At 36.9% G+C, this 17,739-nt stretch overlaps 1 protein-coding gene across 1 annotated transcript in view; it reads right to left on the minus strand.

The window, feature by feature from the left end:
* Positions 1-17,739, minus strand: part of PRIM2 (DNA primase subunit 2) — a 101,539-nt gene that overhangs the window by 9,523 nt on the left and 74,277 nt on the right. The window contains exons 11-12 of the mRNA XM_065681470.1: positions 4,831-4,957; positions 3,895-3,977 (exon numbers count right to left, since the gene is read on the minus strand). Of these exons, the coding sequence (XP_065537542.1) occupies positions 3,895-3,977; positions 4,831-4,957 (210 nt within the window). The remainder of the gene's footprint in view (positions 1-3,894; positions 3,978-4,830; positions 4,958-17,739) is intronic.

Genomic DNA, 17,739 nt, shown 5'->3' on the forward strand with positions numbered 1-17,739 from the left:
GGTATTCATTAATATCTCTTAAAAATACCTGTATTTTTCCCTCCACTTTTAAAGTATAGGTTTTCTAGCCTGTACTTCTTATTTCATTTATGTCAGTAAGGAACTCATTAGATACTTAACAAAAGATAAGTGAATGTCTGAATATGTTGATATGTTCCCATGTTTGCAGAGATAACCTGTGGGCAGCTTATTAAATGAAGACAGACCTCAATGTAAACTGAGTAAATCACTTTAAAAGGAAACAGCTCTAATGCTAGTTGGTTTGTTTGCTTGCTTGTGGGCTTTTTTGCGAAGTTTTATACAGTCATCTGCTAAAAGTCAATGGTGTGAGAATCAAATCAAGAAGGGTTAATGCACCCAAGTATTCCACTTCTCTGTTTTCACATAGTTCTAAAAAAAATGTTATACGTTTTATGATTAGAAAAATTTTGGCTGTTTTTTAGTGACACATTTTTATCCATTTATTTTACGACAATTACGTCTGGGTTTAGATATGATAAATAACCTGCATTCCTCTGTTGCAACGCTAAGTCAAAGTCCAGACTGTTACCAAGGATGAAAGCAAACATCTGAAATAATTAAAAACCAGCTACAAAATTAAAATTAAAAAAAAAAAAAATATATAAATTGCTTCATGTACATTGTAGGTATGCAACATAACAGTCTGGAGAGCAGCGAGCTGAAAGTTTTTTATTTCACGTGTGTTCTTTGTTGTCCTGTTTTTTGTCATCCTGAACTGCATGCTAAACCCTTTGAATTTTTTTGTGTGCTGCTTTTCTCCTTCTTTCTCTTCTAAATAAAAAATTCATGAGTCGTTTAATACACCACAAATTGAAGCTGCTGAACTGTGAAGACACAGCTCTTAATTCTGTCCACCCATTCCTGCCAACTCAAAATGAACCTCATTCCTCCTCACCTTCCCCAGGTAAACCTATAGCTGGATATTTTTTTTAATCTGTTTTACCATGTAGTCATAAGGCCAGCACAAAGAAAGGAATGGAAAGTCAACAGGCAGGGGTGAATGGAGTAGGACTGCCTTCCACACCAGCAGGGCCCATTAACTGCTCCTGGAACTGAAGTCTAATGTTGAAGAAAAATCTCCACCCTAGGTTTCCCACAGCAGAGTCTCAGGCCTCTAATTCTTAGAAAAACAATAACTGAGTGGTACAGGGATACAAACAGCTGTAGCCAGATGCCTTCAGGCAGGGACCCAGAATAATGAAATTCCTGGGATTTTATACCCTTACATTCTGTGCACCTGACCATCACATGCTGTTGCTGTTCAAATACCTTGCGCGCACCTCTTGGGCCAGTGGTGAATTTTGGTCTTCTTGTCCATCTTGTTTTTTACTGTCTCCAGGCAGGAGTAAAGCATAAGGCTCCAGCAACTCCAGCTGTCAGTACTAAGCACTACTGATGCTAAGCAAAACTACTCAGTTAAAAGAATTCAGTTAAAGGAATTTGCCTAAACTTAATTCACAACTGTCAACAACATTGGTTGCAATCTTCCCTAGGAGTCGCTGTGGTATCCTTCTGGCCTTTGTCTACATTATTTCAATCTACTCTTATGGCAAGGTCCAACCATGTTTATCAGAGCTCCAAGCACTGGCAATTAGCTCTGTTTGATAATTACAATCCCAACCAGGATCAGCCTAAGGCCAGGCAGTGCAACTTCCCCCTGCCTGTAGGCTAATACCACATTCTTTCCAATCATCTTATCCTATTCATCTGAACAAAACTCTTTCAGTAACAGGTTAACATCAGCCCAAGACTGGCCATGTATCAAACAAAGAACAAGAAAATAATGATGCACATCAACCTACATCTTCCCTTAATCTGAGCATTTGACTTGTCCACATAACAAAATCGTCAGGGTTTGCAGGTGATGGGTGTATATAAAAACAACAAAATCCTCAGGGTTTGCAGGTGATGGGTGCATATAAAAACAAAGAACCCAAAAGCAGTGCACAATACAATTGCTCACCACCCAGTGACCAGTGCCCAGCCTGACCCGAGCAGTCCCCTCTGGGTAACTCCCCCCAGTTTATATACTGGGCATGATGTGCTGTGGTATGGAATACCCTTTTGGTTAGTATGGGTCAGGTGTCCTGTCTCTGCTTCCTCCTGGCTTCTTGTGCCCCTCCTCACTGGCAGAGCATGAGAGGCTGAAAAGTCTTTGATCAGGGTAAGCGCTGCTGAGCAACTATAAAAAAACATTAATGTGTTACTAGTATCGTTCTCAGACTAAAGCCAAAACACAGCAGTGCACCAGCTACTGGGAAGAAAATTAACTCTACCCCAGCTGAAATCAGGATAAAGATCAATTTCTGAAAACCCAGCCACAGCCAACTTTTTTTACTATTAAGCTTTAGGTGGAGGGTATTTTGTTTTGGGTTACCTTTGGTTTAACACTAAGAGTGGCCACTGCAGAGACCTGTAACCCGACTGCACTAAAACTGACATCACAAACTTTGTACACAGGACAGAGTTCATTTCAGGGCAAAGGTGACACTGACGGAGACAGGTTTTGTTAGTCACTTTTGGTAAGAAAAGATAAGACTCCTAGTGAATCCCAATCCAACTTTACAAGGGAAAAAAACCCAAGCACATACACACACACAAACTGAAACCCAATTTATATCAAGTAAGGAACTGTGTTCAGTATAAAGATACTGCCCTACTGCACAATTTCACTGAAGAAATAACCTTTACTAAATCCTATCCACACACAGCAAGTCAGCTAAACCAGTAAATCCTCACCAATCTTTCCAATGATGAGCAGGATGAAAATCTCACAGCAGCATCAATTTTTGATGCATATAAAATTGACAAAACCCAAAGTATCTCTAGTGCCCATCAGATACACAGAAGACTGTCAAATGCTTATTTATATGAACAAGGAGAAAAGAAGACAAAACCAAAAAAAAAACCATTCCTAGGAAAAAGTCTGGGTATTTCCAAATTTGTCAAGAATGACCATGAGTGAAACTCTTTAAAACTATTCTAATTTGTATCTTAATTATTCCTTCCAAGAGAGACTACTGTAAGCGGAACTTCCACATTCTTCTCTATCTAGTTCTAGCTTAACACTTCGTGGATGCCTGATAAGCAATGGTGACACTCCACACAAACTAAAGATGACAACTTAAAGCAGGTTTTACCTATGGACCAATTAATATACACAACTTTTTGCTGAACTGTCTCAGCTTAACTTGAACCCATGTGTCTTCCTCCAGTTAAGAAGATGGCATCCTTTTATAGACTTAACCTCTTGCTAAAGGTAGCAATGGAATCACAGTCCTTCAGTATATATGCTGAAAAGTTCCAATTCCCGTGCTGTCCTTGCTGTGTAAGACTTGGGTTTCAATTTCATGCTAACTTTTAAAAAACTGCTAAAAATCTTTGCTTAATTTCACTATGCATCTTACGTGCTCTTATTGGTTAAGGGAAGTTAGCACAGTGGATGATTAAGAATGTATGTTTTTTTAGTTTATGATGGAAAACAATTGCTTACGTGTACTGAATACAGAGTAGTCTTGCACAAGTCACCGCAAGAATAAAAATAAATTCTCTACAATATTGACAGATTCCTTTAAACTTTTTTTTTCATCATAGTGCAGTAAAACAAAGTGAAACAAAATTCTGCACTGTATCCACTATAGTAATAAACCAACTCATAATATTAAGCAATTAAAGACGATGACAATAATCAACACATCAGTGGGAGCACTAGAGCCAGAAAGCCACGACTCTGGTTTAAACCTTTTATAAGAAGAGATACTTCACAATACATACTGACAAACTGCATATAGCATTCCTAACCAAACAGAAAGTAAGAACTGAAAGGCAGTGCCTATTAATATTAACAAAAGTGCCAACCAAAATATGCCTTACCTGAGTTATTCCACTGGGAGCGATCTTGTACGACTGCAGTTTCTGCTTCAATAGCTCAGGATCACTGTGGCGGAATGGGCACCCTGACAGTAAAAAAACACGTAATCTCATAAACAAGGCTGTTTACCCAGGAGTTAGCGCAGTAAGGCACTCAAGAGACCAGCTAAGCTGTTCCTAATTGTCCTAACAGCTTATTAATAAAGAAAGTTAATTGCCCATGTGTACAATTGCTTGCTTCTTCTAATAATTACTCCACCGCATGGTTATCAAGGCACCACAGGCTCAAGAGTCACATAAAATATCCCAACATAACATGCCACAATTCTCATTCACTGACAGGAAAAGAATTTTAGCTAGCTTTGTACTGACAATGATAGCCCTGGTACATATAATAGCTGGGGGAAAAAAAACCCAAAACCAAACAGGAAAAGACAAGCAATAAGAGTCAACAGGTCTTTAAAGCACAGCCCTTTGTAAAAATATTACTTCAAAAATACCTTAGAAAGTTCCACCACCATTTAAGAGTGAGGAGAGTTTTGTCCCAGAACTAGTTTTGAGATACAACTAAATGAATAACTTAGTACTAGAATAATAACGGTGAAACCATTGTGGGTCTTCCATGTTTAGTCACATAGAGGAATAATGTTTTAAAGTACCCTAGCAAACTTCAGAATTCCTGCACAATTTAATTAATCTCAAGACACCTCTAACTGGTCACTTTCTAAAGCATCTGTACACTTAAAGTCACTAGCACTGCATGACTCAATGTCTAGAAAAACAGAAAAAGAGCTATCCAGTGTGATCTAAACAGAACAGTGCAAGACCACTATAGCCTTGAAGTTAAACATGTAATTTAAGAGACTACAGAAGCAAGTAACTCTCCAACCAAGGCTTTATGCTGGTTTTAAACTTCCCCTCTCTCCCCAGTGAACTCACCATGATAATCCCCTTGACTTGGTGGATTGGACATGATGATCTTCATGCAGCTATATGGGGTATAATCAGTTCTCTTCCCTTCTTTTCCATAGCTGTGGCGAATGCTATAAGCGTATCCTTTGTCAAACTAAATAAAAGCAAAAGAATTCTTGCATGTTGTGCCAGTGATTCTATCTGCTCTGCAAATAGAAATACTGGACAACAACATAAATCTTACAATCATATTCAAACTGAGAAAAATCAAAACCTAGTTACTTGCTGCTAGCTTTGATTTTTGCGCTATATGGTATGCACATACATGTGGTTTACAGATGTGCTGTGAGAAGTGATCATGAGAAGTGATCTAAAGTCTTTTCAGCTGATGCAGTAATCACTTCAAAGATAAGATAATTTCAAGATCACAGTTTCGAACCCCATGATGTTAGTAAGTGGAGAAAACACAGCAATTTAAAATCTTCCATAAATTGATTGCTTTATCAGGGCAAACACCAGAAATATAGATTTCTTCACTCAGGTTCATATTCTTAATCTCCCAAAGCATAATGCTTCATCTATACTTTGTTTCAACACTGAAGCTCAATTCCTTACATTCTAAAATGGAGTATACTTTACTTGTACAAATGATTTTAGCAAATCTCTTTTGCTTACTGACAGATTATCAGCTCCTCCAATAAAATGAAATCCTCTAAAGTAATACAGATGTAAACAGATATGTATCTTGGCAGCTGAGTACAGTGCTATCAATATATCATCTTACATAAGTCCTGTGGAGAACATGCAATGATATGAGTTAAAAGTGGCAATAGGTGACAGAAATTCTGTAGTAGAATCAGGTAATCTAACATCCTGATTCCATTAAGTTGCATTAGTTACTATAAGACATCAAGAAACATTTGTTCAAATACTATACTGCTAGTCCTGAAAACAAAACAAAACAAAACCCCAAATGGAGTAAGATAATGAAGCATCATATTTAGAATTACACATCCTCAGACTCTCTTCTCCTCAAAAAAGCTATGACAGTACATGAAAGAAAAACTGTGCTCTTGCTCAATTCAGAATTTTAGCATTAACCTTATGCAAAGTTCTGTGTCTGAATATAAACAACTCCCAGAGGAATTTGTTTTCTTCTCCAAAGCCACTTTAAAATAATTCTGTACTCTGGTATTTTATGAGTGTAAGACAACATAACATCCTAAGAAAAATCATTCAAGCATACAACTGGTAGCACTACTACTTCAAGGATACTCTCATTTTCACATATAAAAGTAGTTCCCTATTTGGCCGGCGGCCTTCCAAATAGTAATTCAGTATATTCATATACCTATTAAATACTTTGACCTGCTAGAACACATCTAAAATAAAGTAGAAAAATAGTGCATTTTTCTTCCTATAAAACACTTTAATGTTTCTGAAAAATGCATGTAAATGAAAATCTGTAACTTAACATGCAAATACACAATGAACATGTATAAAAATATACAACATTTGAGAATAAAATCCTAAACTGCACCTGGTTCAAGAGGTGAAAAAGTAACTTCTAACCCTAAAAGTAACCCTAACCCTAATCAAAGTCAATACATCAAGAAGAGTAACATTCAACACTCATTCCAAATAAGGTTTGAGACATCCAAAGCTCTGAACAAACACTGAAAAGAGAAAGAATAAATACATAGCATTGTGTTTTCCAGCATAGCCACAAGCAGGATCCAGCATATAGGAATATTCTTATCTAGTGAACATTTTGGCTTAGGAGAGAAAAAAACTGCTTGGAGGAATAGTAAATCAACACCATTTCTGCTAGCAACAGAGTTGGGTTTACAAACTCCTCATTAGAAAGAAGAGTAAGACTGTATCATGATCTGTAGGTATGTGCAAGTACTTGGGAAATTACAGGGGAACAGCTACTCTCCCCTTAGCAGGTCCTGCAGGAGCTGCAAATGGTATATTTACTTCTGAAAAACAGAAAACGTCAAATACAAAGATGTGCATATTTTAATTCCCAAGCTCTGAGTGAACCTGCTAACTAAAGATGGAGTCTGTCATCCCACAGCCAGTTATTCGTCCATTCAGAAGCTCTGGAACCTTTCCTCATTATTTATTAAAAATGAATGAAAGCATATTTAATTTGATTAGCAAAGGATATTTGGGCAAGCAGTTAAATTATTTTTCTATAAGGGAAAAGCAAATCTTGAGTGCTTCAGGATGTATTGCTTAGTTTACCAGAAAATTAGCACCCTCTTTAATGCGTCTGTATACCAAAATCTTGAGCTATGCTTTTCACGTCACTTGCCTTAACACCCACAGAAACTACTTTTACTACCTAACTCATTATTTTATGCTGAGAAGCAGCTCTTGCAGTAAATAGAAACAACAGCTACATAATAACACAGCCTTGGGATGGGTTGGATATTTTCTCATCGCTTTCTTGTAATCCTGTTTGGATCTCAAGAGTTTTCACAGTGGCAGAAAGTAACATAGCTATATGGTGCAAGTTATAGCACATGCACAGTTACGTGCTTTAATAACAGCTCTCATTCTTATGATTCAGCATTTCTTAATATTGATTAAGGAAACAAGATTTTAGTAGGGCAAATATCCAACAGGCTGTGTGGTCATCCTCAGTGGAGAGAAACAATGAATTGTGGCATTTCATTTCAGAAAACACATCCTGTGGCACAGCCCTTTCTGTACATTGGCAGATGAACTTAATAATCAGACTCATTCTTTCCTAATGCCATTACTCTAGGACATGCACAGATTACAATCCCCCTCAGAAGCAATCTCTTTTGCCAGCAAAAGCACCAAGGTATTATTAGACAGGTTGGAAATATGTAGAAACAAGAAGGCAGAGGTAAGGAACTGTCCCTTCCTATTTATTCTAACACCCCAAACTGAAGTGGTAAGATTTTCACAGCTCCTTGAACAAAATAAGCAAATTACACACAGCACACACCATGCATGTAGATGTTTGCAGGGCCATTCTAACTGCTTTATAAATTGCTTGGTTTGAAACTATTTCAGAAAAACAGTTTAAAAACTTATAAAACTACTATTACGGTGTATTCTACCTGCAATCTACTATAAGGTTACTATGGCAAAACACTCTAAAAGGTCAAAACTCATACTAAGTTATTTGAAAAGTCACTTTTTTGCCCTGTAAGAACTTTTGAGGGTTTTATTGAAGCCTGATATGAACTTGCTCAAAAATAATGATGCTGCAGGAGTCTGTACATTTCCCATGTACTCTGTGTGAGTTTCCATTGAGACAAAAGAAAAGAACACAGAAGCAAAAAAATCATTGTATTATAGAAAAGCTGGCAATGCATTTATAACACAACATAATCTGAGCTAAATATCAATGAAAACTTACTGGCAGTTACAATAAACCAGCAGTGTTAAAGCAACATCATTATACTACTGATTATCTACTGTTGGCAAAACTTGAGAGCAGGGATTCTCGGCAACTTTTTAACTGTATGGCCCACATCTCAACCATCTCAGTTATTTTGCTTCTATTTAGCTCTGAGTTTTCTAAAAGCTGCAAGGCATTTGTAATTTATGTGCAGGGTGGATGGGCCACAGCTTTGGTGAGGGAGAAAAGGATCAAGAAATATGTCTTGTTAAAGCAATGAACTGGTAAACACCAAAGCCAAGAAGCTGAGGCAAAGAGAACCCTTTAACAACATCTCTATCAACATCTGTCATTGACATTGGAACGTGCAAATCCTGGGATTAGCAGCAGTGTGAAATTTTGTTTTAAAAAACTGCAAGTCAGCTGTCTGAGCTTTAGCTTGATCCCTGAAGATACAAAGTATTTTCAGGACTTCTCTTTCCTCCAGGCATGGCTGTAGAACACACGTGATGCCCAGTCTGAAATGCACTGCTGATGACAAGTGAACAGTTTTGAGTTGTTGTGCATCAGTGTTTGTTGTAATGAACCGAGGGGTCCGGTGTATGGTACTTAATGTACTATTGATGATCCTGGGTATCCTGGAACAGACGACACCAAAGCTTTCTAAGGCTTCTCCCTACAAAAAAACTAATCTCTTAGCACTGTTTAGTGGAACTAAACCAGTAGCGGAAAGCCAGAATCAAGGAGGCTGGGGGACAGTTCACTGGGTAGAGATGAGTGTGCTGTAGCAAGGAACTTACATTTTGCTTTTATGTAGTATATTCACATGAGTATCAGACTAATGCCAGTTAATTTGCCCTGTATCTCTTTAACATACTGCATTAGACAACTTTCACTAGAAGACATCCAAGTTATAAATCAATGTGTAAGGTATAAATAAAACTGCATTAAAAAATGTATATATTTGCAACTGGTATAGCTTGATGCCAAATTTCTACGTTCCAGATAGGAACTTAAGGAAATGCTTTCTTCAATAAATTCTGATCATATAAATGCACAGAATATTTTTGGATATGGAATGAGGATGTGCATCAAATGGAGCATTTGGCAGGTATATGCTCTCCTTTGAAGAAAAGCTTTTATAAGACGAAGCAGGGAAGGACGGGTCATGGGTACCTCATAATTATCAATTTGACACAACTGAATACACTTTCAAAAAAGAACAATAACAAACAACATTCCCAAGGCATTCCAGTCACTGCAGAATAAGTATGTCATGACTGAGTTACTTTCCTTATATTACTTTATTGTCATATTTGCAGATTAGTATCTGGAAACAGAACTAGGTCCTCCATAAATTTTGTTATCAATCCTGACATTCAGCATGCATGTGTGGAAAATAATTTGCTGACAGATCTTTGTATGCTCAGGTTCCCACTTCTGCAAAACTCTTCATGTTTCAGTTTAAGTACTTCTATATACTTGTGCAAATTATTATGCATCTATTCCTTACAGTACTGGGAGATTGATTTATTTATTTAAAGTCTAACAACTAAGCAAAATGATGGCAGTAATTTTGTCTAGCTTCTTGGCTGACCACCAGATTAGTTCCAACTCTGCAAAATTCAAAGAAGTAACGGTTTAACACCTTCTTTTTAAACAGTCATTGGGTAATTTCCTGTCTAAAATTGTTGAGCATGTATGGGTAACAGCTTCCAACTCATAAATTTATCACAAACACTTGTGTATCTTCTGAAGTAATTTGTTCACTTTTTCAGCCATTTCCTAGGCAGTTGCTCAAACCAATACTGTTGACGCTGCTTAGCTGGCATATCTTTTTCCAAGCAGCTTTCTTTTTTAAGCTCACTATTAAAATCACCTCAATTTAAGATTATCTTTTCCCAAGCACAGCTGTCATTTAGGAGCACAAGTAAATGCTTCACTATCTGTCAACAAGAAGTTTCAATTTATCCTAAATTCTCAACCTGTAGCACAATTTCTACCTTAAAGGCACATATCAGAGACATCAGCTAAATCTGAGTTGGAGAATTCCAATACATTGTGTGGTGGTGATTACAGACCAATTCACACTAAGTACAAAAAGCTTCTTCCCCTCCAATTTCAGGTTTTCCAAGCCACATGAGGCAAGAACTGCTTTGCCTTGGAGGTGATTCCATCCAGCATGAGGAAATCAGAAAAGTTTTCATCAAACTCCTTGTATACTATCCACATGAGCGTAAGCTGTGCAGCTAATGAGCTAGTTTTTGGGCTACCCCAGACCACACATGCAAAAATACAACAATGTAGCCTGTTATCTAAAGTAGCCTAAATTGCTTTAATATAACTCAGCCCAAGATACAATTCATGTACACTATTTCTCCACATATTTGCATGGACTAAGACTTTGAAGCAGAAGCATAAAATAAACTACAGCAGGATGTCTTCTGTCTTAAGACACCGCATCAAATTAACAGCACAACACATCCAGCAACTTGGTCTAGTGGAAGGCGTACCTGCCCGCAGCAGTAGGGCTGGAACTAGATAATCTTTCAGGTCCCTTCCAACCCAAACCATTCTGTAACTCTATGATCTTAAAGCCATCTCTTATAAAAACATGGGTTTTCTTAGGCACACACCTGGTCATCTATGGACAATTTTATTAGCTACTTCAAGACACAGCCATTATTTCTTTCTGTATAAGTTATCAATACCTTTTTTGTTTCTTAGTCTGTTGATGTTTCATGTACATTTTACTAAAAAAGAAGTAGATGCATTTTGAAACATATGGTCAGACATCTCAATTCATGTTTGAAAGCGGGTCCTAAAGGTTAAAGCTGCTAGAAAAACTAAACAAAAACTAAGAGCACATAAAATTCTGACTTGATTTTAATGCTCGCCAGTAGGAGTAGAAGGATTAAAAAAAATAAGTGATTTTTATTGTAATACGTGATTCATTTCTACTTCTGGAAAACTGAAATGCCTTTGTGATTACAGAATTATGCAGCAGTCTTTGTTTAAAGGTTATTTTTACAGATCTGATTCCCTTAGCATAATATCCTTCATTCTTGGAATAATATCACATACACAGCATTTTTCTTTGATAAAAAGATACATCTGAAAAAAAAAATAAATCCTTTCCATATTACACTGCACCAATCTTCTACTTCTTTATGGGATTACAATGCTTAAGTCATTTCACACAGTACTCCACTAATTATACTAGTAATTTTCTCTGATATCTTTACTATTTCAAAAAAATCGCAAATGTAGCAAATGATGAAAATGCTATGTATCTAGGAATATCACTGTTTCGACACTCCCAAGAATCATTATTTTTCCTAAATATTTGCCTAACCTACTTCAAAATATTTTTTGAGTAACACAACCCAAAAAAAGAAAAAAACAGAGAGTGAAAGAACTGCCTTTTTAAGATAAAAATCAGTTTGTGGATGACTGATTTCACCCATATCAGAATTCCACTAACAAGTTAATACGTAATCTCATTGAAAATATTGAAAATTTCATGCTGGCAGTTCAGAGTGTTGCTGAACAGAGAGATGCGAGTATCTGTAATTTCAAATAAAACAACTACACAAACAGTCATGTTTATAAGTTATAATTATGAATTATAAGGAACCTGGAAATTATAACAAGAAAATGAGTATTCTAGATGGTAATTAACACTGAACAGGTGATGAGAAGTTCTGTTGCTTTGTTTATAATAGAAGAAAATAGTAAATCTTATTTTAGGCAAGAATTAAAACAGCTGCATTAAAACAGCAATATTTGACAGCACCATCAAAGACACCATGCTTTTCTTAAGTATCTATAAAAATATATTGGTACTTTCCTTCAAATAACAAGTGAACACTCAATAAACCACTTTACTGTTATTTTCAACAGATTTATGCAGACCATTCTCTACAGTTTAAAGGAGTTCTTAAGAAAAGTCTTTCTAATATCAGAGAATAATCCTGAATCCTTTACTAATATTTACTCTGTAACATACTCATTTAGAAAGTTTGATATTAAAAAAAATTCCAATAATAAATTTTTCAACCAAGGAATCTCATTCAATTAGGAACAAACTCACACTGCATTTCTGGTACTCCATCAATTACAAGTACACCAATGCCTTTCAGATTTTTAGGCTGATGTTTTTCAATTGCTGTTTCTCACATTTCAATATCCAGAGAAGACAACTGATGCAATTTGGAAGTGTATCTTTTCAGGTAAGCAGTAAATTAATGGGGCTATTCATTTCATCAGAAGTTGCAGAGAGAAAATAGGAGACTCAAAAAAATTCAATGGCAAAGGAGAACACAGCAAGCATTATCACTGAAAGAGATGTAAAAGTGTAAACAGATTGCAAAGTAGACAGAAATTTGGCATGTGGTATAATAAAACGACTGAAAGTTAAACAGAACAGTAACAAACTCTGTGCATCTATAGGAATAAGATCCAACTCCAGACATCTAAATTCAGACATCTCCCATTATTGTCAATGCAGGTCAATGCTATCCAAGAACCCTGGGGAGCAATTCAATTTACCCTAACATAGGCAACCCAGAGACTAATTAAACAAATCATTCTCCAGACACTATTGACTGTATAGGCTAGATGTCTATTGATCATAATGGCAGCTTAGGATCCCAGTGTAAAGAACATGTATACCAAGGAGAAAAGAACCTCAGTCTGTATCAGAACTGGGAGAAATCCATACTTATACATTTGCTACTGTGGCACATATTACAGGTTTCCAGAGAAGATGGATGAAAACTGGCTATGGACTCAAAACTAAGTCCAAAAACTAAATCCCTACTGCTTTTCCAAGCTCTAGCAATACTTTGAAGAGTGCAAACAAATGATGTTCTATAGTTTTATTTGAACATGTTTGCAGTCTCATACAGTTCATGTTCTGTAATACTGCAGCATATACCACAACCTAGAGTAGCATGTACAAAAAAAAACCTGAATATACGGGGAAGAAATGGGAAAGAAAACTGATGTCAGACATGTTGCCACTATGTGAAGAATCCTGAAATGTATCCAACTGGACTCTGATTATAAGACCAACCAGCAATGAAACACAGGACTGTGCCATGAGGTTTAGACTGCACACTGAGACAGGGTTTAGTCTCGCTAGCCTGTCACAACATCTTAAAGTTGTGGATGATCATAGGCATTCAGAAGATCAGACTGCAATATGCCAAAGTGGCAGCCAACTGGACATTGGAAGAGATTTAGGAGAGCCACTACTCTCACCTCCAGCTCACACCTCAGATATTTCCACAGAAAATAGTGCAATATGTTATCACGTCCAATTGTTGTCACTTAACTCAACAGTCTGGCATAACAGGCTCCTGCATTCTAGTAATAACAATTTTCCTGATAAGGAAAGAGAAAGAGCATACCAGAAAACAAAGCTATCCAAGCAACCATACTACACACTGGAAATTTAGAAGGGTATGACTTCCAGGTCACTGGAATAGCATAAGAGAAACTCACAAATGAGAGGAGGTCTAAAGAAAAAATGTCTCAGACATTCCAGGCAATCAAAATTAGTAGGAGTTGCCTCATTTTGAACATGACTCTTGGCATTAAAACAGAGACATGTTCAACCACAGCACCAGAAATGAGTCCAAAGGAACAGTGCATATTGATCTGCTCTTGAAAAGGGCTGCTGCTGGCATGGGTTGAAATTTACCTGCTATGGTGTTCCCAATTTCAAAGACAGGATACTGGAATTAATCCAAGGAAGTCTTGCTCATTATCCAATATTCCAGTTCTACTTAGGACATCTGCCAGAATCAAAAGATCTGAGCAAGTTTACCACAACAGTTGGAAGTTCTTTATCTATGCATTGTTTCCAAAGAGCAACCATCTCCTGATAAAGTGGAAGACGTCACAGAATCTTAGAATCATAGAATGGTTAGGGTTGGAAAGGACCTTAAGATCATCATGGCCTTGGACACCACCAGGAACAGAGCATTTACCACTTCTCTGGGCAACCTATTCCAGTGCCTCACTGCCCTCACAGTAAAGAACTTCTTCCTTATATCTAACCTGAACTTCCCCAGTTTAAGTTTGAACCCATTACCCCTTGTCCTGTTGTTACAGTCCCTAATGAAGAGTCCCTCCCCAACATCGTCGTAGGCCCCCTTCAGATACTGGAAGGCTGCTATGAGGTCTCCACGCAGCCTTCTCTTCTCCAGGCTGAACAGACCCAACTTTCTCAGCCTGTCTTCATACAGGAGGTGCTTCAGCCTCCTGATCATCCTCGCGGCCCTCCTCTGGTCCTGAGCCCACTAAATTGCTGGTTGAACTATGTAGCATTCTCTAAACATGCAAACATCAAAGCAGGGACTGGTAGGTTTTGCACACCTTTTTGGACTACTTAAACCACAGAAGTGTTTTTCCCTTTTAAAACCATGTACCTTGCATAAGGAGTTTCCCCTCAGCAAACTCCCCATCTTGACTGATTAGGTATTATTGAATTACTTCATTAATTTATCACTGCATCGCCCTGCAGGCACCCTTGCAGTGTAGCCGTGTTATTAGGAATCCTTTACAGACTGTTATTCCTCAGTCTATACACTGATCAGAATAACATCTAAAACCAAATTCAGCACTAGATGACAAAAGGCATGTAAGAAGCAAGGCGTGCTAAAGGCAGGACTTCTTCACTAATCGTGGGATTGAGTGGTAAATTGCTGTAACCCTCAGGTTATAACAGCCCACCAGCACAGTAGTCCTCATTGATTAGAATACTATGACTGACTCAACCTAGTCATTTAAATGAGTAATGAAACACAGTAAAGTCCAAGAGTTTCAATTTTACTCTAAGCCTCAGATTTGCAGAATCATCAGCATCACTCAAAGAGATACAGTGACTTGAGTTGGAGAATATCCCTTTAACCAATCCAAGGGACAGTTATCAAAATGTGATACAATTGTGGCAAAAAATTGCCTTTTACCGAGATGTGGTTAAATCTCTTAGACAAGGACTGGTGTCAGAACACAAGGATATTAAGTCTCCAATCACGTAATGTCTCAAGATACCAGCAAATCTCCTGTGTAAGTGCAGATAAAAAATAAATTAATTTTATGGCTAAATCGATCATTGGAAAAAATCAAGCAATTCTTAAAATGAAACTACAAGGAGGCTGAATAATTAATGTTTTCTTAGACTGATAAGTACTCCTTATGTCTAGTCTTGAAACACGTACACCTAACATTTTCGATGCAGTTATAAAAGAATGACAAAAACCAAGGCATTAAAACACAAAACTGTATAGAGATATTTGTTGTCAACCCTTTTGAACACACAGTAAACTAGATATTAGAGCTCTCCAAACAGCACGGTTTGATAAAAGACAAAATCACACTTTAAGACAATGATCAAAGGAAACAGAAGAACAGAAAAACACATATTGGCCCTTGCTGTCATAATAAGGAGAACTGCTTACACATAAGGACCCTTTAATACCCTATCTTATGCAGAGTGCACTGTAATCAAGACATTTGACCTCTAGAATGCAACCATGACAAGAGTCTCTCTGGATTCAACAACAGAAGAAAGCCTGTTTTAAAATACACAAAACTCCCCACAGACACCCTCTTTATTTTTTTTTTTTTAACTTTCGTTAATTCATCATGGAAAAAGAAGACTTCATTGCAGGGGAAATGCAAACAGAAAAATAAAGAAGCTCTACTGCCAGACTGCTCTGAACTGTCTCAGAAGGAACATATACCTCATTTTTTAGTGTCTGCTGTAAGGTTCTAAAACCAGGGAAATAATTCTGGTAAGAAAATACATGGAAGAACCCAACTACTGTTATTAATCTTAAATAAAGGTCAATCTTTCTTGCTTAAAAAAAAAAAAAAAAACAAAAACCAGCAAACATTTCCTGAGTTTCACTGGTGTTGCTGCAGTTCTCATGCCCCAAACCCAACTCCATTAAGCAGATAAATTAGAAAAATAAAAAAGGAATTTAAACAACAGATCTTGCCATAAAGACCCCTGGCTTTTGCTAGTTGTTTGAGGGACATTTCATTTTTCAACTTGTGTAAGGGGAGTTAAGAAGGGGCACAGGGAACAGGAAAAGCTCAGAGCATACCGCATTATGCGGAATTCAGTTTCACAACTAAATAGCATTGTACATTTCAATATAAAATCACAACCTAACCTAAATCAATATATTACATTTCTGAAACATAAATTGTGCATAGCCCAAATAACATATAAAAGTGCTGTCCTGTATTTATTCATGAGATTCAATAGATTTCAAAGACAACAGCAGAATGTTAAATCAATTCTGAAAGTAAAAATATATTTTTATTTACAACGTGCCTATGCGGTATATCAGCAGAGTGCACATTTGATACAACATGCTGCTTTTCTGGATGACTGAATATGAAATACAGACACGATTTACTGGCTGAACATAGACAGATGGAATATGACATCTATATGATGTTACAGCAATTACATGGCTGTTATCAGGGAAGGTAAAGTATACAGGATTCTGGGCTTTGTTTGGGAAGGCAGTTCATATGATTACAGGAAATCTAACATATAATAAAATAATTTTAAAATATTCTTTCAAATTATTATATTAAGATAAATGAACTATTCCATCAAAACCTTTCTGTTCAAAAAGCACAGGAAAACATCTGGAAGAGACCTGCTATGTCATTCAGTTCATCTTGGAAAGTAAGAAAAAGATTAATGTCAAAACCAGTTAACATCTGACTTAGAACCTGGGGTAAACAGCTGAAGAGCTTATATACATTATTGGTGGTGTGTGTGACAACATATAGCAGGTATATTTCAGCAGATGGATACAGACAGCTGTATAGTTAAGAAGGTATTTGAAAAAGCCTGCTAAAGACCATACTTGGTGACACTCAGGTACTTCACATTTGCTGAACTTAGAAATTTGGCAACTGGATAGGCATAACCATCTATTACTTTTCTTAAAATGCCATGGACTTACTTGCTGTTGCTGCGATGGCTAATAAAACAGGAAACTGCTGACAAGTACACAGTCTTTCTACAGCAATAATAAAGTGCAAGTCTGACAAGTGGTTCAAGACTACAAAAGAAATCTTAGAAAATTTAAGGTCTAGCTTTACCATCCTTCTTCATACATACAATTTTAAAAAGATACCACAGTATGGAAAGCAAACGTGCTGCTGGGAATAAAACAAGTCATAAGAGAGCCAATTCTGACCTGAATTAGTTTCAATACAGGAAAGATATTTATTGCTTTCATTCTTGTCAGTGCAAGAACCTTATTAGTAACCTGCTCATACACCAGATTACATAATACAGATTTCAGGGCTTAATATGTAACAACCACGGAAACTGATTCTATTTCTTTCTCTTCTTGTAGCGAGCATAGTTAAAAAAAACTTCACTATAATTATGCCAGCAGTGCAATTAATATCCTGGAAGAGAGATTATGTCCCTAAGATTTGCCACATGCTGAAAGACCATCCAAATTTTTCCCTTGTTAGTCAGATGATGACAACTGAGAATCAAAAGGAAG

The sequence above is a fragment of the Lathamus discolor genome, chromosome 5 (genome assembly GCF_037157495.1).
Source record: "Lathamus discolor isolate bLatDis1 chromosome 5, bLatDis1.hap1, whole genome shotgun sequence".
In the NCBI taxonomy this organism is placed as follows: domain Eukaryota; kingdom Metazoa; phylum Chordata; class Aves; order Psittaciformes; family Psittacidae; genus Lathamus; species Lathamus discolor.